General features: G+C 47.6%; 1 protein-coding gene across 11 annotated transcripts in view; it reads right to left on the minus strand.

The window, feature by feature from the left end:
- Positions 1-16,153, minus strand: part of MAP7D2 (MAP7 domain containing 2) — a 91,847-nt gene extending 75,694 nt beyond the window's left edge. For 3 of the 11 annotated variants that reach the window (XM_074323355.2, XM_019755440.3, XM_074323352.2), the window contains exon 1: positions 15,905-16,123. In XM_074323355.2, the coding sequence (XP_074179456.1) occupies positions 15,905-16,031 (127 nt within the window). In that variant the 5' untranslated portion in view covers positions 16,032-16,123. Of the gene's footprint in view, positions 1-15,904 lie in introns of all 11 variants that reach the window. The other 8 variants (XM_019755447.3, XM_019755444.3, XM_019755441.3 and 5 more) reach the window with 6 other exon arrangements.

Consider the following 16,153-nt stretch of genomic DNA (forward strand, 5'->3'; position numbering starts at 1 on the left):
CCAAGCACTCCCCAGGCATCACCTCATAGAAGCCTCCTGCTGACCCCACCAGGACTTTCTCTTATTATACCCATTTTATAAGGAAGAAACTGAGGCTAGAACAGACCAAGAAAGTAACCCCTGACCCCACAGCCAGTTAGTGGCCAAGCCGCTATCTGATCAGATTATAAAGTCTTGAGTGGTAAATTCTTTAAAAAAAATTGTTTTTTAAATTTATTTTATTGTGGTAAGAACACTTCCCATGAGATCTTCCCTCTCAATAAACTTTTAAGTGCACAGTACCGTCTTGCTGACTCCAGGAAAGATGCTGCACAGACCTCTAGAACTTACTCATCTTGCTTAACTGAAACCTTTTGCCCACTGAATAGTAACTCCCCATTTCCCCCTCCACCAGGCCCTGATAACCACCTTTGAATCTATGAATTTGACTATTTTAGATACTTCGTGTAAGTAGAATCATGCAGTATTTGTCTTTCTGTGACTGGCTTATTTTATGATGCCCTCAAGGTCCATCCATGTTGTCACATATTGCAGAATTTCCCTCTTCAAGACTGAATAATATTCCAGTGTGTGTGTGTGTGTGTGTGTGTGTGTGTGTGTGTGTGGCACATTTTCTTTATCCATGCATCTGTCCATAGAAATTTAGGTTGTTTCCACATTTTAGCTATTGTGAATAGTGTTAATAGGTCTTTGAGATCCTAATTTCAATTCTTTTGGCTATATACCCAGAAGCAGGATTGCTGGGTCATAAGGTAGTTCCATTTTCAATTTTTTGAAGAATCTCCATACTGTTTTCCATGGTGGCTGCACCAATTGACATCCCCACCAATAGCGCAGAGGGTTCCGGTTTATCCACCTCCTCGCCATCACTTGCTGTCTTTTGTTTTTTTCAAGTGTGCCTGACAGGTGTGAGGTGATATTTCATCAGTAAAGTCTTAACTGAAGAAAGAGGTGAAAACGCAACACTATGTGCGAAAGGTTAGAGAAGAGCGACACCAATGTCACAGGTGTAAACACCAGACAGAAAGTCACGTTAGGAGGCTTTAAGGAACCAGGAGACTGGGAGGCTTTGTGAAAAGGGTGTGAGTGGTGGTCCTGTCTGTCCAAGAGGGCACAGCAAGCGGAGAGGCCTTTCGAGGAGACATGTCTGTATGAACAGAAGAGACTTCTGGACCCAGGAGGGAAGGAGGACCCTTCCAGCCTCAGAGAATGTAGAAGAAGATCCGCTACCTGTCCTGGAAAAAGTTACCACGCACCTGTGTACAGGGGGCAGCTCACCCCACATTCTCTCTCCATCCCCTCAAAGGGGAAGTCCAGGGGAAGCCTGTCCTTGGTCCAAGACGATGGGGAGTGGAGAGGGAGCTGGGTCTGAGTCTTAGAGGGAGAGTCTCAGCAGGAATACAGCCACTTGACCTTCTCCACAACTTGAATACAACAGGCAGAGAGGAGAGGACATCGAGGAAGTCACTGGGACCCCATGAACACAGGGCCATGGCCATTCCGCCTGTCGCAACCGTCCTGGCGTGTGTGCCAGCCACACCCTCAAGGTCCGGACGTGCCTCCATTTTGTCACAGCTGGCCTGTTTTCAGATCAGCCTGTGAATCACCTGTGTAGTTATTCAAATCACTGAAGTTCTGACAGTCAGTAGGTCTTTAAGAGGGACCAATAACCCCAGCATAGGCCCGTCACAGTAACTCCTACACTGAGACAATATTTTTCTCAAAAGGCTGACTCCTTTGTGATCTAAATACCGACCAGCCAGGTCTTGTTTGACTACGGAGATTTTTCTAGTTAGGGCTGAAGTCCTCTGCCACACAGATAGCAAGGTTTCTCTCTCTCTCTCTCTCTCTCTCTCTCTCTCTCTCTCTCTCTCTCTCTCTCTCTCTCTCTCACCACACCCCAGAGGATCAAAGTAATGCCAAGCTATAGGAATGCTGCCAACACCTCAGTGGCCCAAAAAGATAAGACTGAGGCCCTGAAACCTGATAGCCCTCCTGAAACCAGGTGTATGCTCCGCAAAGTAAACTGGGGAGCAAACTAGAACATAGAAAGTGGTTACTGACATCAGGATGTTCCCAAAGGAATCCACGTTCCTGTCTACATTTTGTCTAATAAAATCCCCCCTTTCAGGGTTGTCTCCCAGGCACCAAGACATTTGCACCCACCACCCTGTGCCAGGGGCAGCGGAAATTTGTTTCTACTCTGGCTTTACCATCCTCAGAGATTCTGGCCTCAAGTTCCCAAGGCGGGTTTAAGTCTACACACATGACATTTCCTGAAATCCAGAAAAGCCTACGTACCTTCCAGTCTTTCCTTCTGCAAGTGAGAAGCTGCAGTGTGTTGCTACATGAGCTGAGTCCAGGAAAAGGAAAATTTGAGTCTCTGCAGAAGGTCCAAGATCAGACTCCCCAGAAGCCTGGCTGCCGGAACTGCGTTTCCCCCTCTCATTTACATACACAGTGAAGTCATTCCAAGTAACGCCCTCAGGAGCTGGGGCCCATGTCTCCTTCCAGGGCATTACTCACTTATAGATAAACTATCTTGGGAAAGACAACAGCATGCAGAAGCTCGAAACCAGGTTCTTTGCTCTGGTCCTATTTTTATTTGAGAGAAACCCTACCTCGAGCCAGAGATGGCATTGTAAGCACAGGCTTTGCTTTCCATGTTTAGTTCTATTTGCTTCTCTATTGAAAACTGTCCTCAGTCACTTCTTGCTATCCAAGGAGCATTTACTGAACCAGCTACTATACGACCTGCCTCATGAAGAAGTGTACCGTTTGGCCAAGACAGAGGCATGTACACAAATATTTGTAACTGTACTACTGTTGCAATAAAGCTGTATTAGAGCGAGGGAAGACACTGTGCTTGGCATGGTGGCTGTAGATATGTCCCCGCATTTCCATCAGAACGGCTCAAATTAAAAAGACTGATAATACTAAGTGCTGGCACAGATGTGGCGGTTCTGGAAGTCTCAACATTTCCTGGTGGGAATGCAAAATGGTACGATCATATGGTAGGCAGAATAATGCACACACCCCCCCAGAGACGTCCACGTTCTAGTCCCCGGAACCTGTGAAAATCTTACTTTATATGACAGAAAGGCCTTTGCAGACGTGATTAAGTGAAGGTTCTTGAGATGGGAGATTATCCAGGATTTTACAGGTGGGCCCAATGTAATCACAAGGGAAGAGAGTAAGAATGAGAGAGAGATGTGATAGTGGAGCAAGTTGGGGAGGGAGTGACTGGCAGGTGACACGCTGCTGGCCTTGAAGATGAAGGACGGAGCCATGAGCCAGGTGGCCTCTAGGAGCTAGAGAGGGCAAGAGAACAGATTTTCCCTTAGAATCTCCAGAAAGACTCTGCTGACACCCTGATTTTAGGAGTTCTGATTTCCAGATTATAAATATTAAATTCATGTTGCTATCAGCCAGTAAATTTGTGCTAATTTGTTATAGCAGCAATAAGAAACTACTTCCAATTATTTGGAAAACGGTTTGGCACTATCGGTTCAAGTTGACCCAGCAATTCCACTCCTAGGTTATGTCCGCAACAGAAATGCAGCTGTGTGGGCACCAAGCGATGTGTACAGCATGTTCATAGCAGTTTTAGTCAAAACAGTAAAACACTAGAAATAACCCAATTGTCCATCAGCAAGAGAATGGATAAAATAAATTGCAGTACAGTCACAACATGTAATAGTTCTCAGAAATAAAAAGAAATGAAACCCTGAGGTCTGCAACAACATGAGTGAGACTTACAGACATAATGTTGAGTGAAAACACCAGGCACAAAAAAGTATATACTTGATGAACAAGTTCGGGAAATGGACAGTGGTGATGGTTACACAACATTGAGAATGTACTTAATGCCACTGAACTGTACTAAAAAAACGGCTAAAATGGTATGTTTTATGTTATGTATATTTTGCCAAAATAACAATGTATCTGCTACATGAATGTATTTTAATAATGTTTGGAAACAAGCAAAACTAATCCAAGGTGAAAAGAGGTGAGAACAAGTCGCCTTTGGCGGGAGCTATTGTCTAGGAGGAGGCATGAGGGAGCCTTCTGGGCACTGCAAATGTTTAGTTTCTTGATCTGGGTCTTGGTTACATGGGTGTATGTGTAAACATTCATCAGACTGCATGCTTCAGATCTGTGAATTTTCCTTTCCAAATGCCAACCCCAAGTTTATTTGCCCATGATTTTATTTACCTTCATCAGCATTGTTATCAACACTAATGGAAAATGGAAAAGAAAACACCACCAAAAGTGTGCATGGTCGGGGAAGGCTTTAGGGAAGAGGTGAGGTGTAAGCCAAGCACTGAAGGATGCAGATGGCAGACACAGAGAGGAAGGGGATTCTGGGCCCAGGGAAGAGCACACACACGGGCAGTGAGGTGCCAGCCGGTGCAGAGTGTGCTGGACACTACAAACGGGGTGGTCGCTGGCCAGAGAGAGGCGGCTGGAGAGGCCAGCAGGGGCCCTCTCCCAACACGCCTGGGAAACCCTACAGCAGTTAGTCTGTACTCATGCTAGGCAGACGTCAGAGGAGGTTAAGCCAGAGGGTGACATGATGAATCCATGACAGGGAGGGTGACCTGGACAGAGGGACAGAGACCCCTAACTAAGGCGCTTATGATAATGGTCAGACCCTAGATGACAGGGTCTGACGTAGGCATTGGCATGAGGATGGGGTCACGAGAAATGAAGGAGGCAGAACTCCCTATCTTGGATATAATTGGAGAGGGGTCGGGGAGGCTGCGGTGATTCTGCTAACGGGTGAAGACCAGACTCCCCCTCCCTCTGCCTTCTGGGCCGGCAGTGGGGGATCAAAGCATCTCAGAGCTGGAAAGCACCAGTCGGATTACCTAGTGTACATTGTACTTTCAGACAAGCAACCAGCAACCGAGTTCTTCTCACAGGCCAGCACCTGAGGCCACACTTTGTGAGGAACAAGCGGAACGAGAGAGCTAAGGCTTATCTACGTTAGTGAGCCCGTCCTCGACAAGAGGGAACATGACTCATTCAGTTGTGGTGGCCAATGCCTTCCCCAAATGCCCTCGCCGACCTCACCTTCTGCCATGGGTCTCAGGCCCCACCAACCTCTCACTGGAAAAGTTCTCTCCACAGCCCACCCAAATCCTGTACAGCCAATGGTTCCATCTAATAATGGTTTGGTAATACCTTGTAAGTCAACCTGGGTTTTCCCCCAACAAGCTGTGTAACCAAAATGGAGGCAGGGACAGACAGGGGTTGGCTGACTATGGGCAGCCCGGGGCCACCAGGAGCCAAAAAATAAGTCTTGGTTATCAGGTTTCATAGTGGTATAAAACACAGGAGCTAACTGCTGGTTCTGTTCTTGGTGGCCTGTACACATCTGAGAGTGGTTGAACGACAGGTGCCAAATACCAGCACTTTTAGAGGAAAAACCAAGAATAGAGGGGTTTTAAGTGACTTGTTGGAGGCCTGAAACTCATTCCTCAGTTTTGATCCTAATTTGACAAGGTTAGTCAACATCTAGTTAACCACACAGTTCAATTCAGGAGCCACTACCACATGTGGCTATTTAAATGCAAATTATTTAAAATCAGATACAATTAAAAATTCAGTTCCTCCATTCTCAATAGCCACATGCGGCTGGTGGCTACCATATGGAACAAACACAGAACATTTCCATCCTCACAGAAAGTTCTATTGGATAGTGCTATACCTCATATGTGGTATCTCCTTAAATTGGCCTGATTTTAAGAGGCACTCACTCTGAAATCATCTTTACATGCCAAAGTGGCAAGAATCCTTTAATTTTTAACTAATAAAGATAAAGTCATGTACCACAAAGGACATTCAACACTCCTTAGTAGAAAGGCACTGAGTCTTCTTGGGTCCCTCAGTCGAAAATGAGAGAAAGTAAAAAGACAAGAGAAATGAAAGCTGAACAGGGTAAACAGCCCATTTCGCTCTCTTGACTATTCTGCTATCAAAAGAGTTACTCTCATCCCAGAAGATTAAGGGGATGTGGAAATTAATGGGCCATTAATAAGAAGCAATTATTCTTTAGAAGTAATTTGTGACTGATGAAAACAAAATCAAGTGAAGTGGAAATTTGGGTGGGTGAGGAGGGTAAAAAAGGAGAGCAGGAACATGTTTTGCAGTAAGAAAACTGCAATTAGAAAACTAATTTTTTAAAGAGAGCTTTTAGTCTGAAGATGTAATTACAACTGCTTACATAATATTGGTTACTTACCTAATGAAAATGATCACTGTTAAATTTTGTTCATAACACGTATCTCCACTGGGAAAAGTTACCCAACTGTGAAGAAAGCTTCCACTGAAGGCTGTCACAATGTTTCACCACCAATTGTCACCCTTGACTGGTGCTCAAGAGAACTGAACACACACAATTAATAAGGTAGAGAGGAGGAAAATCTCCTAAGAGACAACACTACCCGCAAGCATAGGAAGAGAACACACAGGAATCTGGGGGAAAAGGGGGAAACAGAAGCACAGCAGGAGAATACTGTTTTGCCCAGTTTACAATTCAGAAGATTATTTCAAGTGAAGGGCACATATTAAAGTGTTGTTTTGAAACAGGGATGCGGAGCCCTGCTTAATGAAGGGCTTTAAGTGTCTGGTGAAAGACTCAAGCTACAGGGGCCTTTCCTGCTCTGTATTTCTGAATTTCAGGTATTCATTTATGCTCTCCTTTTCTCCCTCCTTCTGCTTACATAAAATACAGTAGAAATAAATATGAAAAGTGGGCGAGAAAGAAAAAACAAACAAACAAACAAACAAACAAACAAGAGTAGGGATAGAAAAACGGAGCCAAGAAGAAAGTTACTCCAATATATCTACTCTATCAACTGGGTTCCACACTGCTTGACTTGCTAAACCAACAGTTAACTCTTAATGACTCAGCGACAAAGGTGAAGAAAGACCAATTGCTCAGAAGGGGGACAACTTGGGCCTGGCGGGGACTTGTCCTGCAGGCCCTGCAAGCAAGTGCTGGCTCACTGGCCCTGCTCAGTAAGTTCCTCTATGGCCCCTGCCGCTCTCTCACATCATCAAACCTAGGCCAGGGGAGGCGGGACGAGCCCCTGAATTGACTGGAACTGCCCGCCCAATAATGTGGTCCCCAGAGTTAGGGCATCTGTCCTGGCAGCCAACCTGAACTTGTTGATCACAATCAGCAAGTGGCTTCTGTGAACAAGTGCTAGGTAGGCACGACACCAGCCCTGGGGGGAAATGACCAGACTTGACCTCACAGAGCCCATCCCAACCCAGCTCGACAGACCGCCCCCCAGCAGACTAGATTCCCACTGGACCCAACATGGAACCTGGGAGACCCAGAGCCAGTTACAACCACCCTCTGCTCCCGCCATTCCATCAGTATCGTACCACACTTTCCCTCTGTACAGCTCAATAATGACCGCCAAGTGAAGTCTACCCCCTTTCCACAGCCTGTCAGGTCCCCAAGACAACGATCGGTGCGAGGACCTCACCACTTGCCCATGCTGGGGAAAGTGAAAGCAGCCTCACTCCCTGAGAGCCCGGGGCTCTGGGCCTGCTTTGCCTTGCTGTAGGCAGGGAAGACCATTTCCTCAGAGCGTCTTTCCATTTCTCCTAAGCACACCCATGCAGAGATCCACGTCGCACTGAAGACCACAGCACACATTCTGCGCTTCATACCACACTCAGCAGCGCAGTGACCACACTCAACACCACCGGGCCCTATGCTACCCTGGGGCTCATTCTAGCCCAAGAGAGCTTTCTGCCAGGATGGAAATGTTCCAGATCAGTGCTGTCCAATATGCTAGCCACTAGCCACCGTTGGCTACCGAGCACTTGAAATGTGACTGGTCCAAATGGAGACCTGCTGGAAGTATAAAATACACAGGATTTTGGAAGACTTGGTGCAAAGAATAGAATGTAAGACGGCTCATTAATAATTCTTTATATTAATTATATGCTGAAGTGATAATATTTTGGATATGCTGGGCTAAATAAATTATATTAATTTTACCTGTTTGTTTTTACTTTTTTTTAATGTACCTACTATTAGAAAATTTAGGATTACATATGTGGCTAGAATTCTATTTGCATTAGCCAGCACCAGCCTATACTATCATTTAGTCTTTTTCTTTAAATTGTGTTTTATTTTCATTTTTACTCATTCTGAAAATATTCATGAAATTACAGTTTGATGTACTAGTTGTATTTTTACAATACAATTACAGAATCCACAGAACTTTTAGTCTAAAATTGAAGAGAGAAGTTTATCGATGTGTCACCTACAACCTTCCTGTGTACCACAGCCTTTGGGAAATGCTGGCCCAGGGAAGGGTTACTCAGAGTGTGGCCTGCGGATGGTGCCAGTCTCTTTATGGTTTGTTACCATCCGCAGTAAGAACATAAATTGAAAGCATGCATTTCGAAACATTTATAGCAATTTCACACAGTAATCTGACATCCATTGATACCTTGGAACCTAATATCTAATCTAATCTAATATTTAAATACTGGGACTTGTATTTTCCATGTCTTTTACATTTTATTTTTCTAGTAAGTCTTTTTATTATATTTTACCAAGATACTGGTCAACAACAGATTGGAAACCAGAAAAAAAAACACACCCCAAACTGGTCCTGCCCCAGAGTCAGTTGGGACACATTGGCCTAGGGTACACGAGAACCTTCCACAGGCCCTCCAGACCGATGACGCAAGAGCCGCGGTCCTCAGTCACACCCGTGCAGTGTCACACAACAGGAAAGTGTACTAAGCAGATCTTCCAGACCCAACAAGAAAGGCTGGCACAGAGAGGGTGGGGGCTTGATTCCTGGCAAACCAAACTTCTGTTAAATGGAACTGCTCTTCCTCTAAGTATTTTGGTTAATAAAATTTTTGCTGTAATTTTAAGAAATGAGGGTCCTCACCACCTTTGGGGAGAAAAATAACTGTGTCCTAAGGAAAAGGTACACAAAATCCTTATAAAATGTAGATCGATAGAACTGAGCCAGTTTTGAGAGGGGTACAGAAGATGTGGGCGGTACAGCCCAGGTAGGAAGGGACTTAGTTATAACCCATCTGGGAAGGCATAGCAGCATGAAGTTAAAAATACTTAACTCTAGAGTCAAACACATTTGGGTGTGAAGCCTGGCTTGCTACTTACTGTATGGCCTTGAATAAATCTCTTATCCTCTCTTAATTTCAATGGATTTACCTGTTGCAGTAGAGAATCTCCTGAAAGAGATTTTCCTGCTCTCCCAGTCAGTGCTTACCACTCCTAGCAAGGAGCTATGTCCCCTCTCCTTGAATAAGTGCTGGCCTTATGACTTGCTTTGACTACTAAATGCAGCAAAAGCGACCTTCTGGGACTTCCAAGTCCAGGCCTTAAGAGTAGTGGCAACTTCTGCTTCCTCACTGTGGAAGTGCAGCTGCCCCACGGAGCGGAGCCCGGGACAGTCTCCCTGTGATTAGACACGTGGACCATGAGGCCTTCTTGGACACTTCACGCCCACTGAGCTCCCAGCTGACTGCAGCAGCGTGCGCCACTCCAGCTGACACCACATGGAGCAAAAGAACCACTAACTGCGCAACTGAGCCCAACCAACCCCCAGACTCATGACAAATAATAAGCTTGCAGTGGTTTGTTTCACAGGAATGCATAATTGAAACACCTCTAAAATGAGGATAAAAACAGTATAAACGGTGTTTGTGAAGAATGCAGTAAAATAACGTGTGACAAGGGCTTATAATGGTACTTGTGCTCAATAGTGAGCAACAGTTACTGTCTGAGGAGCTCAAATGAACACACGTGCAGGATGTGACTGCAGACTGCCCGGCAGGCCAGCTCCAGGTTCTGAGGCTCCGCAGGCCCGGAGCAGCACCGCAAGATGCACAGAAGGTGAAAAGGCAGGCTTTGCAGGGAAAGCCAGTCCCGGATCTGCAGGATGGCGCGTGCAGCAGAATGGTGGTTTCTAAACCTCTGATGCATGAAGACCCCCCCCCCCCACACACACACTCAAGGACTTCTGGGCAAGCACACATGTGCATGCACCAAAGGCTGAAGGCTGCCATGGTAGAAGCCTAGCGGTCTCTACAGAGACAGAGCACATGGGTGGCCGCCAGGGCCTGGGGGTGGGCAGTGAGGGGAATGGGGAGTGGCAGCTAACAGGGATGGGCTTTGCCTGTGGCGTGATAAAAATGTTCTAAACTTGATGGTGGAGATGATTATACAACTCTGTGGCTATACTGATGTCGTGTAGGGAGGCCTGCGGGGTCTCTGCTCCCGCTCCCCATACAAGAACGCAGGATATGGTGAGGCCAAAAAGGAACACCCATGGAGCCATAGATGGGGGACTCATACCACTATATTCTCTCTGGCGGCACTATACTCTCACTGGAGGCTGGATCCACACTGTCCGCAAACCGCCATCCACACTTGCCAGCCCAGCCGCCATCTTCTTGCTAGCCCCCGTTCTTCCTCTCTCCTCTCCCTCTTCTCTGCTAGCGTAGCCACAGCAGTTATATTAGTGGCCAATGGCTCACTGGTTACAGCTGACGGCCAACTAGCCACAGCTGATGACCATCCAATCACAGTTGATGGCCATTTACTACCTGAGCCAGCACCTGTCTATGTGAGGCCGAGAGCCTGGAAACTGCTTTCTGGGACTCTGTCCCCACACTACTGAAAACCATTGATTTGTGCATTTTAAATGGGTGAAATGTGTGGTAGGTGAATGTCATCTCGATAGAGCTATTATTACACAAATGCGCAAGGGAGGGTAAAAATGAAGAGGGTGAGATGACAAAGGAGCAAGAAGCGGTCCACGGGGTTGGTTGTCTGGGGGCTACGGGACATCAGCCTATTTGGCATCAAGAGGAAAAGTGTGTATTTTCAGATAGTGAATGAATGCAGTGCCAGCCAGGAGCTCTGTACCCTGGGACAGACCCCGCCATTCCAAGGGATCACAGGCATTTGGCATGACTGCTGCCAGCTGTTCCGTCAAACGCTTTGTGTGTGCGGCTCACTCACACCTGCTTCTCTTTCGCTTAAATCACAATCTGAACTCTGCTAACCAGCAGGCTTTTAAAAAGAGAGCTCCCTACGCAAGAGGAAAGCAACGTTTCCAGACAGAAAATCAGATCAGGCCCACATTCAGGAAGAGGGGACCTTGAGACCTCGCCTGCCCCAGAGCCTCAGATGCCAAGCCAGACTCCACGTTCAAAGGTGTTCCCCTCAGATGTCAGGTGGGCAATGAGCAAGCCCTTCCAGGCCACAGTGCCCCAAGGGCAGCCACCCTCACTCCTCACCTCTTCTTTCCTCTGGCTTAATGCGTTCGAAGGAGGCTGGAGGGCAGGACCATGAGAAGTTTTCAAATCCTTGAACTGCTGCCAGAGCCAACTCAGCACACGGACAGCCCCCCACCCCAACCAGGCAGTATCGTCAGCATCATGGGGCAGTAAATGCACCATGAACATTTACAAGGCTGAGCACAAGTTATAGCTTGTTAAGTCCTCCCAACAAGGCCCACCAGGCTATTTACCAGCACGCCCCCCCCAAACCCCCATCTTTCGCCCGCCCATATAACCCTGCAAATCCTGTTTTATAAGTCAATCAGTATAATTACTACTGAAGACCAGGTGTTCTCTTAAAAAACAAACCACTGCAGAATATGGGGTATCTGGATGAGAGGAAAACGTCCTTTAATCTTGGAGAGGAAGAAGGGTTAAAAACAGAAATGACAGGCTTTGACCAGTTATGTCACCAGGGTCTGGACATCAGAAGAGAAAGCTTTCCCTTTCAGCAGTTTGCCTTGAAGGTCCTGCCAAGTCAAAGCGCTATAGTGCCATCACTAAAAAAGCCAGAAGCCCCAGACCAAATGCAGCTTTGTGACTTTCCCTACTGCCCCGGGCATCCTTCTGTTGCCAAAGGGACTGCAGATGTTCACACACATGCACAAACTGAACTTGCTCTTTTTAGGTCCAAGCAGTTTCAGGATTAAAGTATTCAAGAATGGTTTCAAATGCAACTTGGAGAAAGGATGAAGAACTCTGATTTCTTAGGAGCCTACTCTCAGCTTTTCCTACCCAGTCTCCCCACCCTACTACTCTGGGCCCTGGAGGAAGGCTCCCCTGAACTTCCAGTTTGCACCTCTACAGTCTCCCGATCCAGGGCAGGGGATGGAAGATGTGAGGGCCAAAGGACAGCAGGGAACCTCGCCTTACCTCGGAGCCATTCCCTCCTTACTAGGGAACAACTGGGCAAATGAGTTCAACTCAGTAAACACCAGCAGAACGCGCTGGGAAGCTCAACAGTCCTCAGGAAACATGCTTTGTAATTCCACTATCTCAAACTCTTCCACCCACGCGCTTCCTTAGTCCCCCTCCTGAGTATTTACTGAGCACTCAACCTGGTGTAGCTGCTGCCAGCATAACGCAACTGTCAAACAATCGCTTACAGACCTACTGTGTGCAAAAACTCTGAAAGGTGGGATGACCATCGAGCCTCCCTCTGCAGCAGGTGGCAGGGAGAACAGCACATATAACCTGGACGGAGGCCTTGCCCTCAAGCCAGTGATCTCATGCGGGCATTCGTGGCTAACCAGCTTGAACACTTACTGTGTGGGGCTCAGCTTTACAGATGTTAATTCCTTCATCCTCAAAGCAGTGCTCCTATCTCCCTGTTTTGTTCTTCAGCTTATTTTAAAGGTGCGAAAACTGAAGCTCAGAGATGTCACATCACTTCCCCCAGGTGAGACAGCAGGAAGGAGAGAGGTGGCATTCACACCCAGGCTATCTGGACCTCAATCTACTCTCAGCTCTAGGGATAGCAGTAGCCACCGGTACAGGGTCGTGCTTACAGTGGGTACCAAGAGGAACTGGAAGGTTAATGTGACATACACAGAATAAGAAGAATGCTTCGCTGGAGGTGCCACAGGCACACACAAGAGGACGTTCCTCCTCTGAGAGGAGCCTAGAGGAAGTGAACCCCCAAAGGAAAAGGGGAGAAGGGGGCAGGCAATTCCGGCTGAGGGGAGCACAGGACTTATGTGACACTGAGGCAGTATGACAGCTGAGATCTGATGATTCTACCTGCTGGCAAAGGTATCTAAGCAGATGCAAGCAAGAGGTGCTTGCTCTTCCTTTGTTACATAGTGCGTATAACACCAAAAAGAACAGTACATTTGGTCATTTCCATGGGGGCGGGGGTTAATTAAAAGGAAAAAAAGCATTACTAGTGGATAATGGGAATATGCCCAGGATTTCAATATAGGAAGAACCTGTTGCTAGAGGAAACAACCTAAGGTAGTCCCTTGCCACCTTCTACAACAGCTCCCAGGAAAACTACGCGCCAACTCATATCCATTTCCCCAACGTGTGGACATGAAATTGTGGGAGAGCCTACACATCGCAGGCATTTCAGTCTTTCCCAGAGCTCACAGCACTCAGCACAAGCTTAGGATCAAACACTGACCTTCAAAATATGCAGGGTTGAGTCTCATTAGGAATGATAAGACCTTACGCAACTGAAGAATAATCAGATTCCAGGTTGGGTTATAATAAAACCTCAACAATCAAGACTTTTCTGAAGGTGACATTATTATTTTTTTAAGTACCTGACCTCACAAACCTTCAAAAAAAAAAAAAAAAACAAACCATGGTACTACTGGCACCTAAACTGAACACTAATTTTTCCACACCAACCCTAATACACATAGAAGTTTATTTAATATTTTAAACCTTCACACATCTTTTTATAGTTCCAATTTCCAATGAAAGAAAATGGCTCTAAGCTGATCTTAATACCAGTAGAGAGTGCATTAAATGGTTCTACAATAAAATTTCCAACCAGAGCTTAGTAAGAATTCCCGTCTTATTAAGTTCCTTCAAACAAATTAAAACCCCACAGATAAATTTCAGGCCTGACCATACAGCCCCTCCCTGCCTCTAAAATATTGAAATAACCTATTATTTAAACTCCCAACCAAATAAAAATGTGAACTTCAACACCTCCCCTTTCCAATGTTTTATTCCACTAGGTCCTCCTTCCCCAAGGCTGGTTCTGATGGGTTTGTGGGTGGTAAGAGGGACCAAAGTTTTGCCACCCCAAAATGTGCTGGGATATTGATGTAAGCTGGTTATTTAGAAACAAAAGACTCAGAAAGAACCTTTGACACCCCCCTTCCTGCCTAAAGGAATTCAGATAGATAAACCTGCTTAAAGGAAGGGAATCAGCATAATCACCCTAGCACATATGAATTAACACATATGATGAACAGGAAGAAATCTAGCAAAGCCTGTTTCTCTGTGTCCCTTGTTTCAGGATGGCCCAGGAAGAATTTGTTTACCATGTTTGCTCTTTCTCCTACCAGTGAATTACCTGCTTCCCCTCTGGAACCCCCCCCCCCTTATCCAGCATGGTATATAAGCCTCAACTGCCCAGTGTGTTTGGGGTCTCATATCTTTTGACACCCTGGCATGTATATCCGTGGTAAACTTTGTACATTTTGTCCTGTTAATCTGATTATTAGCCCAGCTAGGAGAATTTAGAAGGTGGAAGGAAAAGTTATTTTTTGGGGGGCCCCCACAGTGGGTTCTGGGTTCTTCCCTAGCAGATGCAGCCGAGTTTCTGAAGCAAAAAGGATGAAAACTGAAGTACGTATTTATAGTATTTGTATCACTCTCCTGACATTTGTTAAATTTTGCCTTAAAAAATGCATGATGAAAACTGCAAACTGGGAAAGATTTAAGCCACCTCCTTCTTCTATGAATGATGCAAATGAAGGCTCAATCACAAATACCTGCCTCCCAATGAAAAGCATGTTTTAAGTGACTAAAGAGCATTTCCCTTGATTTCTTTTCCTTCCTTGGTACACCTTATATAAAATGTGCAGCTCTTCACACTGTGGTAATTCTTCGAATCTTATACTTAAGATGTGCGCTTCAGTGGTATGTATTTTATACTGCAGTGAAAAGTGTTTTAAAAATAGCTCACATTAACTTAAAAAAAAAAAAAGTGTTGCCAAGAAAAACAGCTTGAAATCAATTTCCACGCTGCTTACACCCCCGTACTACCTGCAACTACTTTACAGAACGTTAGAAGACGCGAGACCTGCTTATCTAAAATTCTGATAAATGTCCTCAAAATCCACCCCTGCTCCTCTCATTTCTGGGCAGCCAGTCCGGGGACCAGCCTTCCATAGGTCCCAGCAGCCGCAGCCACCTGGGCTGGGAAACGCATGCGTCGCGCTGCCACGCGAGGCGGCCGTGGCCCCGACAGACCCCTGGGCAGCGCACCCAAGGTCTCGGGGAGTCCACGCGGGCGGCAAGGGAACCCGGCTCCGGGATCGCGCCCAGCTGCCCAGGCGGCGCTCCATCCGCCCCTGCCAATGTGTGATCCACGGATTCTGCCCCCTGGGGATGCCGCAAAGCACGCAGCTGGGCTACCTTCGCGGCAGCTGCAGCAGCGGCTCGCGCGTTTCCCTAGACGCAGAGTGGGCGGGCGCGCAGGCCTATGCGAACCCCGGAGCCCGCTCCGTCGGCCCCAGTGGCCCCCACGCCAGCCGCTCGCGAGGAGGGGCCGCCCTCCCCAGGGCATCAAGTGTGGGCCTCGGCACCCCACGTCAAACACACTTTCACCCACCCTAAGCCACCTCCAAGCGCACCCACTCACTCTGACTAGCCAAGAGGGGACCCTGCCACCCGCATCGCGAGAGGCGCGGCCCTCCATCCCGTGCCCTACCGACCCCGGGCCGGAGGAAGGGCGTTTATCCAACCGCCACGCCGCGCCTCCGCCCCGCGCGCCCCAGAGCCGCTGCTCCCAACAGCCCGCGGCGGGTCCGCCCCGCCCCCCCGGGGACCTGAAGACCCCCAGGCGCCCGCCGCACCCCGGGGGCCCTACCTGAAAGCCGGTGGTTGGGCGGCGAGGTCCGCACCGCGCTCGGTTCGGCCATCTTCCCAGGGAGCGGAGGCCCCCGCGCAGTCCCCTCCGTCCCAGCTCCCGCCCCGCAGCCTCCGCCGCGCTCCATCGGGAAGCGGGGCTGCACAAGCGCACTGCCTGGGCCGCCGCGCCGCACCGCACCAGCCCCGCGCGCGCCCGCACGCGTCCGCGCCCTCACACAGCGTGCGCACACGGCGTGCACGGACGATG

The sequence above is a fragment of the Rhinolophus sinicus genome, chromosome 18 (genome assembly GCF_057876585.1).
Source record: "Rhinolophus sinicus isolate RSI-liver-muscle chromosome 18, RSI-T2T, whole genome shotgun sequence".
Taxonomy (NCBI): domain Eukaryota; kingdom Metazoa; phylum Chordata; class Mammalia; order Chiroptera; family Rhinolophidae; genus Rhinolophus; species Rhinolophus sinicus.